This window comes from Bactrocera oleae, chromosome 2 (assembly GCF_042242935.1).
Source record: "Bactrocera oleae isolate idBacOlea1 chromosome 2, idBacOlea1, whole genome shotgun sequence".
Taxonomy (NCBI): Eukaryota; Metazoa; Arthropoda; class Insecta; order Diptera; family Tephritidae; genus Bactrocera; species Bactrocera oleae.
In genome coordinates this window covers 18,150,030-18,172,008 of record NC_091536.1, presented here as the reverse complement: position 1 = coordinate 18,172,008, position 21,979 = coordinate 18,150,030, and the positions used below count along the sequence as shown (strand labels likewise).

The window sequence follows — 21,979 nt, the reverse complement described above, 5'->3', positions numbered from 1 at the left end:
CAAAGACAATTTATGAAAATCATTTGTTATATTTTAGACTCCAAATTTTTTTCATTTAATCTTTGTTTTCGGCTGATGCAATTAGGTGAATTTTTTTTATGAAAATCACCCCGTAACATATTTCGCACGATTTTTGTGTCGTAAAACACTTACACTACAAATTATGTTTAATTTACGTATGTTTCTGTTTAATAAATTTGTATAATTGTGGCAGCCAATTTTCCATTAATAAAGTTTTTAAGTGTTTGTTGTTTTAATTAGGTTTTATGTTTATCTTTTATTATTGTAAATGCTGTTTCATAAAGTTGGATTTTTTTTTTATTAATATTAACTATTTTTATGTTTTTTCTAAAGAGCTTATTTTACTTTTTCATCGTTTATGTATTGTTTTCTCTCTCAAACATTTTTGATTAATTTTTCATATTTTTATTTTTATTCTGTGACTACTACAAAGTTGAGCATACTTTCAAGATGACATTTATTGCGTTTATCATACACATATAATAACCTATAAATCTACTTTTCAAAACACTGCTTGTTACGTGTCTTGACTATTTATTTTATTCTGAGAAATTATACTTTGCAATATTAGTGAAAAGGCAATTCATTTTATTGTTATTTAAGTGCCAAAATATATATTAATATTCTGTTCTCTTTGTGAAATTACCGGAGAAATTTGTGAAAACATTTTTATAAGTTAACTGAATACAGTCAGCGCTAAAACTCGTCAAGTATAGATTTAAAGGTATTCATTTTGTTTTTTTGAACATTTTTCCATTATGAAAAGAACTAAAATCGTGAAAACTGAAAATAATGTGAACTAATTGATTTTTAACTTTAAATTTAAGTTTAATGCATTGTAACTTTAATACATCTAAAATTTGCTTATATACTTTAAAAAGGCCTCAAAAGTGGTTTCCTTTATACATTTAAAAAGTGACTCGCCCCAAAAATAGTTTAGAATGATACCAGAATAAGAGTTAAATAATGTTTATAAAATGTAAGTCGTTTCCCACATTTTTTTTATAAAAAAATGTATCTTTGTATACCAGAAACCTGGCAAATATCGTTGGCAAGTTGAAGCTTCCTGAAGTAATGTTTAGTCTTTTTGGCTATCTGCACTTATTCAGCTTCAGAGAATGTTAGCTGAATAAAGGGCTGATTGCCAAAGCACCTAAAAGTCTGGTATTGAAGCACAGCTACAAGAGCTAATACATAAGCCACAAAAAGCTTTAAGTCTGGACGGTCAAATCGAGTTTAATTAAAGCACTTATGTACATCCCAGCAAGTCACGGCTACCGAAACTTCAATACATTGAAAGAACTAACGCGGAAACTTACCCATACACAACGTGCAAGGCTTTTACGTAAGAAAAGGATGAACGAACACATCTACTCTAGAGTTTCGGTTAGAGTTGTCAATTCGACCTTAAGAAACTCATAGAAACTGTAACAGAAACCTCTGGTAGAGCTGTTGGAATTAACCGGTGATTTAGTCGATAGTTGGCTTGCTGGTAAATATTTTCTTAAAAATGTGGCAATATCGCGAAAAATGGTTTTGACATTTTTGAAAAGCTTTCTAACTCAAGGAAATATTGAAAAATAACCGCATAAGAAAACGAGCTGTATAAGCTTTCACATCAGTTGTCCACCCTTAGTGGTGTAGTCGATCTTTTAAACCTTTTTAATAATAATTATTATAATGACAAGAATGAAAACAAGAATAACAATTTTTTAAAGTCATTGCATCAGACGCGTTCTTTCTTAATTTTTTTTAAGCAACTCTCCGGTTAACGTGGTTTTCTTAAACACCACTGCACCGTTTTTCTCTCACTTTTCTATTTTTTTATTTTAATTTTTTATATTATTTTGTGGGAACCAGCATATTTTTGCGCCAGCCTTATGCACATACATATGTACATATGCAAAATTAGCATATTGTATGTATTTCCCGCAAAGTGTTTCTTAAAATTTTTTCTAACAATTTTTCTATAACTAAATTTAGCTACACATATCTTCCTTTATATTTGAATGTTTATCAGTTTTCGCCTTAATTAATTTATTTATTGCGAATCACTTTTATTTCGGATTCTTGGGGCATTCAAAACGAGTGCATCTTTCATTATGTATATATGTATGTATAAACTAATCAATATTTATATATTTACTATATTATTATTTTCTGCTTTTTAACTTCCTGTTGAAAATTTTACTATCAATTCTTACACTCCTTACCATTTGCTTATTTGTTTTTGTATATTTCATTTAAAGTCATACATTTTCAACAATCAAATTAAGTATCTAGTGGGTGGCTACATGTGAATATACAGTAATAAGTAATAGTTTCTATTAAAATATTTTTATTTATTTTAATTAATAATAACAACAAACAGTTTTTGTCATTTTATTTAAATCATTATGTTTTATGTGTGTTTGTGTGTGTTTTGGGACATCTTGAACTACAATTTATTTGTATTTAAATTTAATTTAGTTACAATACTAATAAAAATAGTTTATTTTAAAATTTAAACTAAATTAAAAATGCATATACAAGTATATTATTTATGCCTTTTTACATATAATATAACAGTTAATATGTGCGTTCGTGTATATGAATTTTTGTGTCTGAATGCCTGTTTGTTTATGTGGGTGTTAACTTTAAAATGGTTCAAAATATTTTCGAATTTATTTCGAAGGCATTTAAAAGTGTTTTTTATCCACAATTAGGCCTAACAAATAAAACTAAAACTTAAAATATTTATAAAAAATTTGTTTGCTTTATTAAGGTGTGTTCGGTACTAAAAATTCTTGTTGATTTCGGACTACGTTGGCTTAGGCGGTTAAGTAAGGTTAATCATTTCTTTCGTAAAAAATATGCATAAAATTATGTGTAATAAAATGAATTAAACATTTTAAGTTCATAAAAAGTATGTTAACATTTTTGTACAAAAAAATTATGAAATTTTAATAATAAACTTAAGTTGTGTGAAATAAAATTACAAAAATATAAATTTGTGTGTTTTTGACATTCTCTTCAGGTTTGTGACAAGAGTTTGTTAAAGGTTGGGCTGTTGTTCTCTAATTTGCCTCTTTATATGTAAGTACATATACATATATATATATTATAACAGCAATCATCGTTTGGCAAAGCTTTAAATACTCAACTACATCACCAGTGTTTCAATTTCAGGCAATAGAGATGGGTTATTTCTTACGATATTCATTAATAATCTCGGTTTTTGATAATTAATTGAATTATTATTTAAAAAGCTTGGCATTTTGAATTAAAAAAATTCGAATGCCACTTTTTAGCGCTAAATTATTATTCTCTCAAAAATATTTCTTAATATTTATAATCTTTATTCATGTCATTATACATTTTTAGGTTTTTAAAAATATTTTTAAATAAAATATTTGAAACTCGCTTTGCACAAAACAACAACTGTTCTTTTTGAAATGCCTAGATTGTCTTATAAGCACCTTGTTTAAAAATAAATGACACATTTAATGTTAACCTTTTACAGATGCACAAATTGCTTTTTAGCTTTCGCAACCCATCTCTAATTGCTTTCGTGTATGGAATGTCAATACCGCAAAACATTGAACTGACTTAAATTATAGATGAGCTGTTTAAAAATTATTTAAAATTATACAGATTATAATGTACAGTGTGAGCAATAAAAAAATAAAAAAGTAAAAATAAAAAGAAATATTAAATCAAAAATAATCAAAACTAACTAAATTTATAACGAATACGATTAGAGCTAATTTAACTTTTAGTTATACGTACAATAACTTTTATACAAATAATAATTTGAATGGCACAATATTTAGCTTCAAATTTTTAATTTTGTTTTAAAATTTTAAAATAAAAAACAATTTTATTTGGTTTTGGTGCTACAAAAAATTGTAATTTTTTTTGTTTTACAATAACTAAAAATACACAATTTTTGAGTAAAAGTTTAAAACTGTTAACATTTATTTGACATACTTTTTAATGGTTAACTATAACAAAAGTTTTGCACAGTTTCAAGTATATTTTATTTCGACTAAGACTGAGGGTTTTATTGTTCTACATTGTAGCATTGCTTGAATATTGTGCGTAATTTTTATTTTCATCATAAATTTTTTTCCATCTAATTTATTTTTTATTTTATGCAAATATAATCTCTCGACAAACTAACTACATTTGCGGTTGAGTTTGAGAAAAATATATTTTGAAGTTTTTCTCTACGGAAAAAAATACTCATTTAACGCTCCACATTTTTATTTCACACTGTACTAAGCGTTTTAATCAGCGTTTCTCAAAACATTTTTATTTAATGTTAAATAAATATATATTTCTTTACATTTGGCAAAAAAACTTAAATATACATTCATACATATTTCTGTTCTAACGGAAGACCTCGAACTTGGTAGATTTCGTGCAATTGGCGTAAATCATTTGTGCACAAACATATTTGTATAATTACGCTACCTATAGTGCTTGCAAAAACGTAAATTTGGCATCGTAATGTACTTAAAAGTTGTAAATTCTCATAGTTATACCGTAAATTATACAAGGTAGTGCAAATGGTGTGATGAGCATTTTGCAATTTCTTTTTTCCTCTTTTTCTTTACAACATTCGATTATAACTAACTATTTTGGTTTTTTTTCGTTTGTATGTGGCATATGCATTTTGATTATTGTTTTATGAAGATGAAGGTTTTCACATTTTTCTACAAAGTTTTGCTTAAAAATTTACTGTGTTTTACAAAAGTTTGGAAAATACAAATGAAAATTCCTTTTTCTTCTTAAATATCATTTACCGGCATATTTTCTATGAAATTTTATTCGCCAGAGATTCGCTGCAGACAATCGTACATACATCAATATTTGTTTTTAATAATTTAATTATGTATGGATGTATGTGTTTTTACTAATTATCATTTTTTTTGCACTACATTGCACGTATCGCATATTCTTCGCACTTATGTGCTTACATTCTTGTATGATTTTTTATTTTTTAATTCCGCATTTTCTTCAACTTCTTTCTATCTCCGTTTGCCTTGCACATATTTAATTTGTTTCGTTACGAATTAGAACGCCTTTGCCCTCCTTCTTTTCGGTTTGGTTTGTTAATATTTTTCGTCGTCATTTATTTCCCGCTGGGAATTCAGTAATTCTCAGGCTTTGTAGTGTTGATTGCGCACCGCACAGCAAAGGCTCAATGAGAAAGTCAACGCCAACAATTCCAATAGAATCACACCCGCTGTGATGCCGAAGATCAGTACCCAATTCTCGTAAATTAGCTCAATTAGTTTGTCAACGCAACCCTGAAAGAGAAAAATGTATTTTAATAAATTTTAAGATTCCTTTTTTGCATACCAACACATGTGCATGTACATATGTATCAATTTTTATAAAAACAAAATTTGAAACAAAGAAAGTAAAATTCATAAATTACTTGATATTGTAGAAAGGGGTCTTCGGGCGAAACCGATTATCAAATAGCCGACATCCTTTTACGTCGTTCCCATACCCATACCATTTTCTACTTTACTTATAATCACGTCTAGTATCTGTGATGCAACATAATTGCAAATACCATGCTTGTATACATAAATTTCCTTAGAGTACAATATCCTAATAAGTACACTATTTATACCAATCTAGATCTTATGAACGTACGAAAAGAAATTTATAGGTTGTATTTTAAGCGGATATGGTTCTGGTTGTAGAAAAATCTTAGTCAAACGCGGTTTTCAAACTATACACAGAGTGGTTAATATCTACATTTTTTAGTTTATTCAAAAGTGAAAAGTATTCCCATTATTTATGGAGACACATTTTTGTGATGTGATCGATACTCTCGACCGATTTGCAGTCACGCGCCATATTTTCAGCCTAGTCCACCTCTATAATCGCTTTGAGAAAAGCTTCGGTTCTTCACGGTACTCCGCAAGCACAGATTAGTTGCGTTAAGGTGCAGAAAAATCATGCTGGTTGGCCAACCGATATCGACTGCAAATATCGAATGTATCCAATGGTCGTCTAAGTCCATGCGCCATTGTACGAACAGCCGTTTCAAAGTGTTAATAGTGTTTTCAATTCATTACAAACTGACCCCATCAAAAGAAATTTAGGCTTCTCAACTATCACATGCAAATTTTGCGTTTCTAAAATACTGTGTTCGATTTGTTTTGAGATGAAAATACGCTTTGTTAGAATGGCTGATTTTTAGGAAAATGTGTTAATCAAATAAGTTTGTAGTTTTAGTTCGAAATTTGTTACTTCTACTAGTACTAGTCTTAAGTTTACGAAATATCTTAGTAAAATTTCGGAAAACACGGGCGCACAATTATAATCGATTACCATAATTATTGGTGCGATCCGTCCAGATCGAATGACTAAAGCACGAAACCCGTATACAACCGATTATGCGGATATGAGAACTTGTGTTATAGTTCCAATTAGAAAACAACGAACTCAATAAATTTGAAAATATTTACAGATACATGAAGGTCTGTTTGCTCCCACCACATTTTGCTGCACTAAATATAAATAAATAACAAACCTGTTGATATATTGCTTGATTTAGCGAACCACCGAATTTCAATTTTCTCGACATCTCACACACATTCTCCTTCAATTCGTCTTTGCAACATGATTCGGGTATATTGTAAAACACATTCATCGATGATATGGCAATATCGACGATATTTGTGCGATCGACATTGTTGAAACGGCTCGTTGCCCAATCGGCCGGTCCATCAGCACCGCAACATTTCAACTGTAACGAAGCGGAAAGCAACAACAATAAAGCATATTAATTCAAGAAATTTGAGTATCAACTTGATGGATAGTGTTTACAAAGGCGGGCGCCAATATGTAAATAAACACATGACACAAATTCCAAACATTTGTTACATATGTACATACATAGTTACGCATACACGCATATGTATTAAATGCACTTACATTCTTTTGTATATTGTCAAAAGTGACCGTACGCGAACTCATGCTTGATTGGCCATATTCCTCCTGCACCGAATACTTCACCGACGCGCGTACAATGTCATCGAGTTTGTCTTTGTTGTGGAATGCCCATGCGCCGGCGGCAATCTGTGCCACCATCACCACCAGAATTACGCAGAAGAACTACAAAGTAGGTATTGTAAGTCATAAATCATGTGCATGATCATAAAAGAAGATATTAAATGAAACAACAACAACAACAACAATGTACTAATAAAAATATGTGCTACATGCCGCCAAAAGTTTACAGCTGCTAAGAATTCGTGCAATACGCCTACGTATAGAGGGCACACGAGAGCGGGTCTATAAATACATAGAATACAAAAGAGAAACCGAAATTTTGGAAAATAGTGATTTTTTTTTAATATGCATAGTCTTCTTATCCAATGACTCCCACTCTTTAACTCGTTTGAAGTATAAATTTAAAGTCTACTAAGTAGCCAATCGTGGCAGTTATATTCTGCTCATTACAAATATAGATCCTTGGAAATATTGGCCGCCACCTATTTGACCGATAGGACACTCTTCACTTTCAACGAAGCAGGTTCACCTGGTGAAGGCCAATGTTACAACTCTGTTTTGGTCTGTAGTGTGTACTAGTGAATGGATCTTTCACCGTCGATCACGAAATTTCTTTGGATTGTGTTTAAACAGCGTCAGGCTCCATTGAAGCATACAGCATTTAATCTTTGATTTCACTTCACGTTGCCCTTTCCTAAAACAATAAGTAAATCACTGACCGTTTTGCTTTTTTTTTATATATTTGTAAGATCCGAGAACCGCTTCCATATGCTGTCAAAACAAAACTACGATTTCTACAAGTCAGATTTTGACAATAGCCGTTTAAGAGAATGTACTATACAAGTACTATATTAAATTGTTCTAACCATAGCGCCCTATCGTGTGAAGAGGCTAAGTACTTATCAGACCTCACTTGTATGTGTGCATATACCATACATATGTATATGCATTTACATCGGTGAGCATATAAACTTATGACACCAAGGCGCTGTGCACTCACAGTAACATACGCAGTGGGTGGCTAAGTGCGTGCGCCAGCCATCGACTGGACTAAGCAGTTGCCGCGTTGCGTTGGCGTTTGATTTAAACGAAAATCAAAGCGCAAACTTTTGTAGGTTGTCGCATGGCATATTATATTAAAATTAGAGTGTAACATTTTTTAATAACACCGCCACGTATACTCATACATATACATATATTTATTTATTGTCACTCACCGATATAAGCAGACATTGCGATTCCTTTACGACACCACAACAGCCGAAGAAGCCGCCCAGCGTGATGAGCACACCAATGCCAAGGAAGACATACAACGCAATGTAGTAGTGATTATAGGATTGGGTCATCGACAGCACGAACGAGGGATCGGTAAGCATCCACACCGAGATGATCACAATGATTAGGCCAATAATCTGCAAACAAGCAAAAGATTAGTAATGAAAATAAAAGCGAAAAAAGCAGAAATATTTATAGTGCGAATAATTTTCGCAAAAAAATAAAAACAAATGAATGCATATACAAATAAAACGAAGATTAATGAGTATTTAAGTGAGTGGAAATGTATAAAAATAACAATATAGAATTTTACTGTTTATTTAAGTTGTCGTTAATAGCAGTTAGTCTGGCTATGAAGGCACAAACCATACAAAATCAACTGCGGAAATTTGAGAAAATTACATATTTTAAATTTGAGTTTGTTCAAAAGTCTCGTAATGATATTATTCTGTAAAATTTTCAAACACTCAACATTTCAAATCTGTTGTTAAAGTAAGAATCTCTTTGAGAACCTAATACAAATACTTACTTTGTCTGTGAAATACTAAATTATATGTATTTCAAGGAAAGTCTAAGAAGGTCAAATAAGTTGTTTTGTCAAAAGTTCGCAAACGTGTTCATATGGTACAAGCTTGTGAATATAAGTTTTGTATAAATAATGGTTTAAAAATAAAAAAATAAAAAATTGGAAAAACTATATTTTCATTCCAAATTAAAAAAAATTCTCTCATTTATGAACCAACTAGAAAATACCGTACTCAAAAATTAATTGAGACAAATAATAATATAATATAATAATTATAAAGGTGAAGGTTCAAAATCACGACGATGCTCATCGTGTTCTTCGAATATGACTATGTAGATCACTATACATTAGTTCCAAATGGTTTAAGGGTCAATAAGTAATACCGGTTTACCACTTCGAGGTGTCTAAATGAATACAGCCAATTTGTATAATTTTCACCACAATAATTAACCGCATATTCTCCTAATTCTGACTGAATTTTTGGTCTATTACAAAAAAATTATCGCACAGGCATTGTACTCACGCTTCTCAATTGTTTTAGGCCCAAAAATTTTTTTTTTAAATTTATCTCTCATTATCTTATTAACATATAAGTATAGAGTACAGAGGAAGCTGCATCGCAACTACTGAGAAAACATTTTTCATTTCTTAGCTAAATAAATATGTGTATACTTCTAATATATACATATGTTTGTAGTTCGTGAGTTAGTTGCTGCTTCGCATTATTTTCGGATTGGTGGCTTTTCAGCATATTATTAGTTGAATTCCATAAATTAGCAGTATGTGTGTGAAATATGTACGTGTATCCAACCATTTCTGATCAAATATTTGTTTGATTGTTTGAAAAATATAATTCTTCCACATATAACAAATTTATATAATCGTCCATATGGAGATCGTTAAATGTTCTACTCTTTTATTGGATGGCGCTATTGTGCGTCAACGGTGTGAAGTAGTTGGCATACTCGTTCAAATATCTAAATAGATTATGTATATGGATTAGATCAATACAATGCATTAGGTTTGTTCTTAAAAAATTGAAAGAAACGAAATCTGTTAATCTCACGTTCTTAAACGATACCATTTTTAGCCGAAGATACCACATATAAGCATTTGTCCAAATTGGAGATGATTAAGGTGTGGCGCACAGGGATCACAACTCAGAAATTTATATTGAAACAAAATATTTTTGTATCGTATGATGGCCAGAATAGACTTATCATATTCAGAGGTATCAGTAGGTATAAATGAGATTATGGTACCATTGTTAGAGAATTAGTAAAAATTTCTATAAAATATATTATATTTTAAAAATCATAGAATAGATATGTGAAGCAATACACTTTGGTATATAACGTATATTTGAGTTTTGAATATTGTATATATTATATTTTGACCGTTTCAACAGCTGCGAGGTACAAACGTCATATGTTATTTGTGTTGTGAGATAAAATATTAGACATTTGACAATAAATTAGACTTATACGAACAATTTGCGATGAAATGTGATTTTTTCCACTCATTTGCAATAATCAATTGCTCACAATAATATGCAGATATGTATGCTTTGGATTAAAATCAGTGCAACCATAAATTTCACAATATATGGGCCATATGAAGAAATTATAGTGTTTTAATAATTCTAACAATATCTAAAATGTAAAAATGGGTAAAGTCAACTTAGTCAAAGGTATACAAGTATACAATTACATCGAAGTTTAAAATTTTCGTTTTTAAGATATTGTTTTGGATAAAACACAACGTCGAATTTCGAATAATTTGTTTGAGTAGACTTCAAATGTCTTTATTATTCCAAATCGACTTAGGCTTTTTTTAAGTTAGTTGTTGACGCGGAGATAAGCATCTTGGAATGAAATTGAAGGCGCCAATATACAGTCTGGACTGTGATAGATGTTGAAACCCGTACGGAAAGTTGACCCTTACTAATGTATCTTTTGGTTTATATTTAATAATCGAATCATAAAAATAATTTTCATCTTCGCCGGCTTAACCTAACCTCTCGTAATTCTCTTCCACCCATTAAGACGTCAGCAATATACGCCCATAATTTATTTATAGTAAGTGATGCTATAATTTCGACATCTATAGATTACCGTAAATTCTGATAGACAGATAGCTGTCAATGCTTTTCGCTTACAAGTACTGAAATATTATTGTAGTTGTTGTTGTAAGATTTTATATATGTTTGAATATTGATCTTATTATTACTTTATTATCTATAATAAATTTTGTACAGCTATTGGTTGTAGATAAGCATGTCCATTAAATAGAAAATATATATTCAAATGGTGATTAAATGGTCGGATTAGTTGAAGAGGACTGAAGTGGTGTGGGAAATATATTACTGTGTGTGTATGTATACTATATTATGTAGATAAACTTGTGAAAATGCGATTTGGTCTGACAAATTTACTTCGCTTTATTCAGAGCAGTATGGAACGGCTTTAAATTATACTAAGAAAGTAGAAAAATAAATCTATAGTAGTTTTTTCTAGCCATGAGCTTAGAATGCTCTAACCAATTGCACGGACTTATTCGCTACATTTTCCTATCTATTCGTCGTTTTATGAATCTGTGTACAAAATTTAGTCAGAGAGTAGTAATAAAAGTTTCTTAAAACTTAGTAGGCAATTCGGCCGATTATCACTTAAGACTTTTTATTGTTTTCTCTTTCCTACCGGGTGATCTATACATATACAGCGTATTATCAGGTAAAACTGACGAACGAGTACAGGAAACTTTTACCATATTAACCATAAAATTCTCAAATTAGTACATGTGGATGTTGATAAAAAAACTCTTTATATATATTATTTTTTACTTTGGTTTGTACGTTTCGCCACTCTCAAAAGATTAGTTTAATGCGATATCTATGCACTAATGATGATTTATTGAAAAGATGATAGGCAATAAATCGGCATATATAACCATAAATTAAAACAACATATTTATATATTAAAACTTGTTGCCTTCAAGATACCTACAAGTAAATATGTCCTGATCTAAAATACTTCAACACATAAAAATGAGACTTAATCAAATTAATCTCTTCACTTATTGTTTTATTTGGTTTCCTTAGTTGAAAACAATTTTTGTTCACAATAAAACTTCACGGCATTGTTTCCTCCAACCAATACATTGCCAAATGTACACTAACATATTCTAAGGCGCTTTTGCAATAAGTGTTAATAGTCACAACTTATCGGTATCATTTTGCAAAGTTCAGCAGCTTGTCAGTAATATTTGAAAGTGGCACAGCAAAATCATATGGAAAGTTATCAAACAAAAAAATTAACGCCAAACCATAAAGAAAACCAATGTAACAATGGCAATAACATATGCACATATGATAATATGTGACATACTTTTAGGCGTATAGCCTGGCTGAAATAACTGCAAATCGACTTTTTATATTTTTATGAGCCACGAGACGTTAAAGCACCGCGCGCAAGCGGAAAAACCTGCAATTCACACGATAAAAGTAGTAAATGCACGATTGCAACACTGTACGGGCGTTTAAGCTAATGACGAAGGTGGAAGACGAAACAAAATGAGGACATATGCAAAGGAAGAAGATGATTTTCGTAAAATGGGCAGAGGTAGGGGACAAGGCGTTGACTATTAAGGTTAAATCACTGTTGGCTGGTGAATCTGGTGGTGGACCACTAGATTATTACCACAAGCTTTAATAAAGTTTAAAGCAGACGTCAAACAAATGTTTACTGGAATGACAAATTTTCATAAGAATCGGTATTCGTAGACTTTACATTTTTTTAGGTTAGGTGTGGTTGTTTCACAAGTAATGATATGTAAGGAACGTTTCGAAGCGAGAAGTTGAATATAGATAGAATTAATAAATGGTAATCTAAGTAAAGCGAAATAAATAACCTAAATATTCTAATTAAATCAAAGCTGATAAATAATGGACAACCTGGCTTTTAGGGTTTATGAACTCTCTAGATCTTATCTATTAATACTAAATGGTTTCTTTAATGGCAGGTCAGTGATTTTGAGTTGAGGCGATATTGGTAGTAATTTAAAGTCCTTTATGTTATAATATTAAGTTGACTCTTGAACTCTTTGGTAGTAGAATAATATTATGAACCCATTATTAGGGAAAGACTGTTCTGTGGATTCTGCTGACATCAATAAATAAAACTACATACCACGTCACAATGTGTACCATTAGGTATTAAATAACTGTAAACTGTTGATCTTACCAGATCAAACATTAAAGTGAAGGAGAACACCAATTTTAGCAAATGAATCTGAAATCCAAATAGGGGTATAAACAATATACGATATACTCGTGCCACTAGGGAATACGTGAATGAGTATGTATGCATTTATATGAACATCTATTTATACACATACTCGTATATATATTTTTGTAATAATATAAAAATCGTTTTATGAGCATTAAGTAGAACGACGACATGCGACCGAGGATGTGCTAAATGTAATTACAGTAGCAGAGCGCGGACGGGAAGGACCTATAAACAAGAATCAGCACGTCAAATTGTCTGTCTATAGGTGTATTTGTAGACACAGCTATTTGAGTATAAGAAAAGCGACAGTGAGTCAAAACGCCCACCCATTTTTAGTTGTTTTTGTTTCGAGTATCCTTTTGTGCAGACGTATATAACGGTAGAGAGAGCCTAGTAGTAGTATAGAGAAATATTGCTAGTGCCTAACCACGAGTAAGAGCATTAACAGAGAGTGAAAAATTACATGCGAGAGTGCAAGTGAGAGCGTACAAAGCCCTTTTGGCTGCAATGACCTAGTTACGTTCAAAATTGTTAATGGCAGTTAGAGAATTGCAAAAAGTATACCAACACATAAATATTCAATTTTATATATGCAAATATATGTGTCTATATGGTATGTATTTATATATTATTATGATATACATAAAATTTTTTCAAAATAATTAAAATGTCGGAAAAGTCGATGAGTGGGTCGAGTATTCTTCAAAGGGTGCATGTAAATATATACTTGTATACAGTTATGTTTGCCACTGTTTGTTTTGTTAATTAGACAGTAAATATTATTAGCATAAAATTCAACATAGAACTGCATAACCCGCCCCGGATGAAATGAAAGCAAATTCATGAATGACAAATGTTGTGAATAAAAAATATTTAAGAAGTATGAATGTGAATATATGTAATACAAATCATTTTACAAGTTCTTGAAATTAAGCTAGAGTTAAATTTGTCCAATTTGTGCTAAAATTAGTATAGATCCAAATTTATGTATAGGAGCACCAAAAGAACACTCGCTAAACTTCTCCGAATACAAGCCACTTCAAATGTACTATTGCAAGGTTTAATAATAAATTTTTAAGCATTATCAAATAACAGCAGTACATCTCTAAATACTAATTAATACAAAATGGAGCATACGTTTGACAACTGAGGTGGTATTATTAAAAAGATTTGAGAAAGGAGGTTTTAGTCATTACTTGTTTAACAGAAATTAACGCCTTCAATAAAGTCACACTGAAAACAAAAATGATGTACAATTTTGCCACTTGGTGCTTTTTTGATATAATAAAAGTGCTTCGGTCTTTAGTTAGCGATCCAAAACTAGTAGATCGCTCTATATGTTGTGTTAAAAAAAAAATGTTTAAGAAAAATTCAGAGAAAACAACCATTTTTATATTAAATAATAAGAACTATTAAGTATTTTTGTATGCAGATCGGTTTTCAGGGGTTTCCTTAACTCGCAAAAATAGAGTTTTCCATAGAAGCACTTGCTTTCGATTGTTCAGTGTGTATAGCAGCTATATGCTATATTCATCGGATCTTAACAATTTCTACGGATATTGCATTATTGCCTTAAATAATAATCCTTACCAAATTTCGTGAAGATATAAAAATAAAGATATATATTTAAGATATATATAAGATACTTGATTCCGATTGTTCAGTTTGTATGGCAGCTATATGGTATAGTGGTCCAATATCGGCCGTTCCAACAAATGAGTAGCATTTTAGTGAGAAAAGTACAGGTGCAAAATTTCAGAGCGATAGCTTAAAAACTGAGGGACTAGTTTGTACATATACAGACAGACGGACGAACAGACGGACATGGATAAATCAACTCAGCTTATCAGGCTGATCATTTATGTATATATTTTATAGGGGTAGAGTTGGAATGCAATTTTAATAAGCTATAGCTTCTCCGCGTGAGTGCCAATGGACAATCAGTTAGGACACGCTACATTGCGGCGATGAGAACCTTGCTAACAGCTAATAGTTCAATGGACCTTTTACGCTCCACTCTGTTAGTAAAGCAAAATTTATCGAAGAAAAATGCATGTTTTAGCAAATTTGCTCAATTTATTTAAGTAAACCAAAAAAATTACGTAACAGTCATAAATAGATTATTTTATCTCAAAATGATTTCCGAATTCCATAAAAAGCTTCCAATCGCAGTGCAATAGGAAATGTTTAAGAACCGCTGGCTGAATTAAATGTTTGTTAATGTGCTAATGACATTGTAGGTTTATTTTAGAATATAACACACATACAGACAAGCATACATTCATACTTTCGGCATTTAGTGGCAACCGTTAATAAAAATGAAAATTTAATTATTTAATAATTTTTTGATTTGCCAACAGCTGGTTGTTTAGATATATGTGTTGTATTGTATTGTAGCTAATTTGTTATTTTTGGCACTTGTTATTGTTATTGCTTAAATATAAATAAGTGCTTCTTCTGTTGTTAACTTTCGTTGGCATTGTTGCTTTGACGCTTTACAAAATTGCGTTAGCGTGAAAATCTCAAAAGGAACTATATATGTATACATGTAGGTTTGTATGTATGTATGTATGTATATATGTTGAAACACAAATTCATGTCGCAACAGCAAATATATTGGCAAATATGCTATACAGTACATTTGTTTATATGTAGGAGGTCTTCTCTATATGCTATGATGCGTTATGAATGCGCAACTAATGCAACAATAAAAACAACTCGACATACGTACATACAAACAGATACATATGTGTGTTGAATTTGCTCATACATATAATACAACAGGAAAAGCAAAGCATTCATATTGTATTGATAGTGCCGTTTCAGACAGGGATGCAAAAGAGTCTGATCTTTTTCAAATTTTCTTTTGGTGTCGCTCTGGGCATTCACACGGTCAAAAAGAGTCCAGCAACTCGAGTCTAGTTTTTCTGCATTCCTTTTCACAAAATGTTCGTAAATATTTGTGCGGTTCGACTGCGCAACACCGCGCAACACTGCATGCTGCGTATTTCATTTGTATGTTGAGATGATGGTCACACATTTTGCTTGCAATGAATTACCATGAATATGGTAGAACAATATGCATAATACAAGTACCTACCCGCTAAATAGTTTCAAAAAAATACTAAAGACGGGAATTCCCTAATCCACAAGAATGTATTGAATATCCGCTACTAATATTTTCAAGGCCAAATTTATAATAGGAATTTCCTAATCTTTAAGTATTAAAAACTCATAATTTCTTTACTCCGTATTAAAAATTCATAATTTCTTTACTCCATAATCTATATCTTAATTTTCTCCTTATTTACAATTTGTCATAATATTTCTATTATTCTATGCATACATATTTGCATATTACATACAAAAATAGATAACAGAACTCAAATTTGCGATCGAATTCATTTGAAACCGAGCGCTCTTGCAACCATTCAAAGAATTTGAAAGTGAAAAGGAATGCTGAAAAGGGTAGCAGCGAGCTGTTGCGAACAAGAACACAAAGCGTGCCACCCGAACACGAGTGGCACGGTCCCTTCGTCTTTCCTCGTCGTCCCCTCGCCCACAATAAACTGGTTTGAGACTCTTTTGCGTCCCTGTCTGAAACGGCACATATTCGAAAATAGATCTTGACTAATAATATAAATAAATAATAGGTATATATGTACATATGTTGTGGCTAGTACTCGCCTATAGGAGGTAATCGCGCGCGTCACAGCACACTTGTGAGGAGATGAATTGAATGGGCAGGAACCTACGGCAAAAGCACGAAGCTCTTAGAATGAATTAAGAAAATAAAATTGGAAAATTCATATAAATGATTTCATAGATGCTTGTATGATTGTGTGTACGGATGTGGGCAAGTAAATACTCATATGACTAAATGAGAGACGCGCACATACTTATACAGTCGCAACCGTAATTTTCATAATTGAGTGTGAGTCTAGGCGTGTGATGATGATGTAAAATGGGCGCGGTAAGTCAAAGGGAGGAAAGCACATACATACTTATGTTAAGGGGCTTATAAGAGTGACATAATAAAAAACCAAATTAATTCATATTGAAATATATACATATTTACATACTTAAAAAAAAATGTTTGCATGTATGTATGTGTAGTAAATGAGGCAGCCAGTGGCGCTGATCAGTTGCCAACACTACCAGCTGACTGGTACTTCAAATGGCTTCCGACAGTTACAAATGACCGCAGAGTTGCTGCGGGCACAACCAGTGAAACGTAGGCAATTACCAAATGTGTCTGCGCCTGAGTTATGTATGTATGTGTGTGGCCCAAAGTAGACTCGCACAATTGTTTGCTCAAGTGTGGTTTTTTATGTTTCGGTCAGGTTAGATTTGTATTGTTTGCGACATGCCGCATCGGTAGTTCCACCAGCTACTACCATACTTTCCAGTTGCTTAAGGCTGAAAGTCTGGGGCAACTTGCGTTTTGCGTGGATGCCACCATGTGAATACTGAATACGCCCATATTCCATATGTAAATATGTAAAATTTCATTGCATATGTATGTAAAAATGCTTATATATACATATGTATGTTAACAAATTATACAGCATTGTGCAAAATTAAGGCAATAAATAAATAAAAAACATTTAATAATTATAATAAAAATAAAAAAATATAATAATTATAATAATAATAATAAAATAAAGATAATTGAAATAATTATAATAATAATAATATAAAGATAATTGAAATAAAATACATAATGATTTATTTTTCGTATTTACAGTAAAAAATTGTTGCAATATGAAAACTACTTAAAATTTTGTAATAAAATAATTTTCAATATAGATTGTTACCCGTTTAAATTAATTAATTTTTAATAGCTGTTTTCGATACACCATTTCTCTGTTCGCTTCTGATCTCTTATCAAAAAAATGACAATTAAAAGCAACAAAAAAGTAGCCGAGTTGAATTCGTGCAAGAGAGTATGCGGATACCTCTTTAATGTGGTATAGTCAATATCTTCACTGCGACTAAATTTTGTTTTACATATTTTATATTAGTTTTACTAGTGTGAATGGTCAAATGACAAATGAAAATACAAATTTCTTTTTGTTATTGTATAATTAAAACTTCGGACTTAAAATAAATATAGTAATTTATAGTAAACAAAAATAAAGGGTTACAGCTACGTTTTTTAATGCGAAAAAAATAAATTCTCCATTAAGAAAGAATTCTAAGACTATTGCACCACACACGCTGTTGCACCACAAGTGCTGCCTGTTTGCTTGAGCATTTGGTATAGCTTGTTCGATTCGCTTAAGAGTAACGCTTGGTAACGGATAAAAATTATTTATCTTTTAGTACTCTTACATATGCATATTTGCGTAAAAAATTTATTTATTATAGTATTTTAAAATAGTGCTTCTTTTTCTCTCCACTACTGTACGCATGTAAACAAGCCCGCGCATATCAGAGATGTGTAACAATTGATAGCTGCCCTGGAGTAAAGCCCGCCCTGCATACTGATGACTGCGCATCAGTATTTGTTTTTTATAAACCACGAACTATACATATGCGTATGTATGTATGTTTCTGAACGCATATGTTTATATTAAAAGATTTTTTTGTTTTCGAAATACGTACACTATAACATTGTTATTGTTTAAAGGAAAATACTTACAAGCACGCCGCATAGCTCTTGATTTTATGCCTTCGAATATTACCACCGATGACCGACATTTGGCCTACGAATTGCGGTTAAAGGCAGACGAAACTTATGCCCACACCCGAATATATTACCCTGATTTTATTTTATGAATATATACTGCCCTCCACTATAAATCAAAACAATCAAATAGAAATAGGTGCTAGTAATTTCAGAATAAGTAAAAATTATTTGATTTCAAGTGAAGAAAGTTGGGTGCGAAATCAATTATTAAATATCGATCCAGTCCTTGCCGATATTTCTTAAATTTATGCCACGATCTTTTGTCTAAATAATTTATTTTTCAATTCGAGACCGAACTTTTATATATTTCCTTTGGAAAAGTCTTTTTTGAAGAAGATTTAATACCCTGGTTCCTCAAAATCCCGATAAACAGCTTAGGCAAACATTTGCCTAATAAATGAACATCAAAGCTTTTTAGCCTGCATTTGTATGCATAGTTTCCAGCAAGCAATCAGTCTACCAACCCTATACGATAAACACACATATCCTTTTTGTTGTATTCATACTTTTGACTTTTAACTTCCTGTTCTAATTATAGCTCTTCGAATTGAATGGTGGTTTCCGTATACAATACATCAAGTCTTGATTTGGTTGTTTTCTCTCTATTTATTGTGCTGACAGGCTAGTAAAAGAGAGAGCAAACAAATTCATGTGTACGTATATACTATGTACGTATATAGTACATACATATGTATATACATACCACAAACCTTTAGAAGACGAAACAGCAAACCCCGCTTTAACCAAATTACCTTTCACAATGGGTTATAAAAAAACAAAATCAGAGGTGATGGAAATCAACATCTTATAGAAGTAACCTGTACACCTGTATGTATGTATGAGCGTAAAAGTATTCAAAATTTGTTGTACAAGAGATAAGAAATTTGTTTATAGTCAATAAAACGCAAAAAGATAATGAAGAAACAAAAGCACAAAAAGAATATACAATAACTATACATAAGTACACATACTCACACATACGCTTATATTATATAAGGATTGCGGCAAACAACCGCAACGTCAATGACAATTTACAACTCCGGTTGCAGTGTGGGGGAGCAGACGTTCACTTGTAGTACTATCAAGAAACTAGTATTGTTCAGTTTGTCCACAACTCAATAACGCAACAACAACAACTGCTGCATGTATTATACGAGTACATAGATGCATACATAGAAGTATAAAAGGCAATGTGTACAGAGTTATGAATGTAAGCAAGCGGCAATGCAACGGAAGCAATGACACTTTGTACGGGCTTGTGTTGTGAGCCATCGCTGTGTATATACATACATATATACCTATGTATTTATGTAGATCCGCACGTGTGTGTTCTTATGCATGCTGCATGCAGTGATTGCAATGCAGCGTCTATTTAGATCGAACCCCAACATAGGGCGGCTATAATACCTGCAGGCTGGTGAAAATGCCGTATCGAGAATTACAATTACGAGCAAGGAGGTGCACATGCATACATATGTACATGCAGACATATATTGTTGCAAAAGAGGGCAATTGTGTCAACTGCTAATAGTTACGTAGAAAACTTTGCAAGTAAGAGAAAAGAGCTGGTGAATTGGCAACAAAAAATATGAAAGAATGGCTTTTCGTAATTCAAAAAAGGTGCATATAACCAAAAAATCACGTTTGTCACCCAAAATACCAATAATTTCAGCAGACTTGTAAAAAAAACCTTCAATAAAACTTCAATATATTTGTTGTTAAACATTTTGGCATAATCGAAAGAGGACAATGGCGTTTATAAGGATTAACAGCAGATAAGCAGAATTTATGAATGATTTTCTATATGTAAACCATATATATAAATTTGTAAACATATTTGTGCATATGCTACAATCAAGTTCTTTAGTACTCTTCTCTCCTTGGTCTAGGATCTCTATAAAGTTTATTTTATACTATAAACCGATTTTCGAATCTTTCGAAGAGCATCACGCGTATTCCATAGATGGGCATACATACTTGCACAACTTCATATACATACATACATATTCACTCTCATTTAATAGGATATTCGCAAATCCACAGCACAAACCATTGCCGTAATATACATAACACCACCCACTCAGACCCTACAGTATCCATAGAGTTAACTCCACGTAGTACATACCCAAAATAAGATGTTTATCAGCACCATCAAGTATTTTACACACGAACAACAGCCGTTCAATCCCATTTTTGCGCTTTTGTATTATACTTTTACTCTGCCGATTCCTTTGACCTTTTTCACTATAGGTATCTTTCACTTTGCCAAGCACTGATTTAACACTCTTCTCCTTTGCACACTGCCTCAATGGGCAATATTTTGCATATTTTGTGGTTATGTATAGCACTGGTTTTCGAAATTTTCATAAACTTATCACTTTTTAATTTAACTTTGAGAAAAAACTACACTTTTTCTTCTGTACTAATCTTTCCTACATGAAACACTTTTTTAGCTGCTGCCGTTACATTAATAATCAGTTGTGCTACGTCCGCTTCTCTATCCGCTTCTGTTTCTGTTTTTGTACCAAGCTCACTCAATCACTGGTACATTCTCATTTATTTCTGAATGGCGTTTTTTGAGTGCCTATATCACACGGGGTGTTGGCAGAGCTGCCAATCGGCTATTTGTAATTTTTAAGGTCTCGTAACGTTTGATATGGTTGGGAGAGAAATTTTCATGAAACTAATATTTAAAGTGCATAACATGAATGAATATGTAGGGCATTTCTCCCACTATAATGTTTCTGTGTAAGAAATTTGGTATGCCAAAAACCTGTCTTTCAGGTCTGTAGAAATTATTTAATTAGTTTTTTTTTTGTTAATTTCTTACTGTGAAAAATGATAGCAATGTTATGTTAAGTATTTGTTTTTCTATAATTTTTACATGTTACTATGAATCCTTTAAAAAATGCATAGCACTTGGCAGCTCTAAAGCAAATGGTATAATTTTTTGAAGTGCCAATATTGATTTTGCAATATAATTCTCTTACTAAAATTTTTGACATACTCGTATATTCCGAATATTTATCCACGTTTGCTTCCTTTCTCTTTTACTAAACGGCTTTTTAACCGATGACTTATGTGTGCTTGTTTAAAAGTGAATTGGGTGAATTTATTTCAGCGATAAATTTATTGATATTTATCGATAATGTTGCGAAT

At 31.7% G+C, this 21,979-nt stretch overlaps 1 protein-coding gene across 1 annotated transcript; it reads right to left on the bottom strand.

Annotated features, from left to right (window-relative positions):
- Positions 1–2,748: 2,748 nt before the first annotated feature.
- On the bottom strand, positions 2,749–21,369 carry Tsp96F (Tetraspanin 96F). Its single transcript, XM_014248029.3, has 5 exons — positions 20,946–21,369; positions 8,256–8,450; positions 6,961–7,140; positions 6,557–6,772; positions 2,749–5,315 (listed from the first exon to the last, which is right to left on the bottom strand). The coding sequence occupies exons 1-5, from the start codon at positions 21,009–21,011 to the stop codon at positions 5,166–5,168; spliced, it is 807 nt and encodes a 268-aa protein (XP_014103504.1). The 5' UTR covers positions 21,012–21,369; the 3' UTR covers positions 2,749–5,165.
- Between the last annotated feature and the right edge of the window lie 610 nt (positions 21,370–21,979).

Coding starts and splice junctions, on each gene's coding strand:
- Tsp96F (XM_014248029.3), bottom strand. CDS start 21,011: ATGGGATTGAACGGCTGTTGTTCGTGTGTAAAATACTTGATGGTGCTG. Junction 8,451..20,945: donor TGATAAACATCTTATTTTGG/GTATGTACTACG, acceptor GCTTGTTTGCAG/ATTATTGGCCTAATCATTGT. Junction 5,316..6,556: donor ATCAAGCAATATATCAACAG/GTTTGTTATTTA, acceptor TTTCTCTTTCAG/GGTTGCGTTGACAAACTAAT.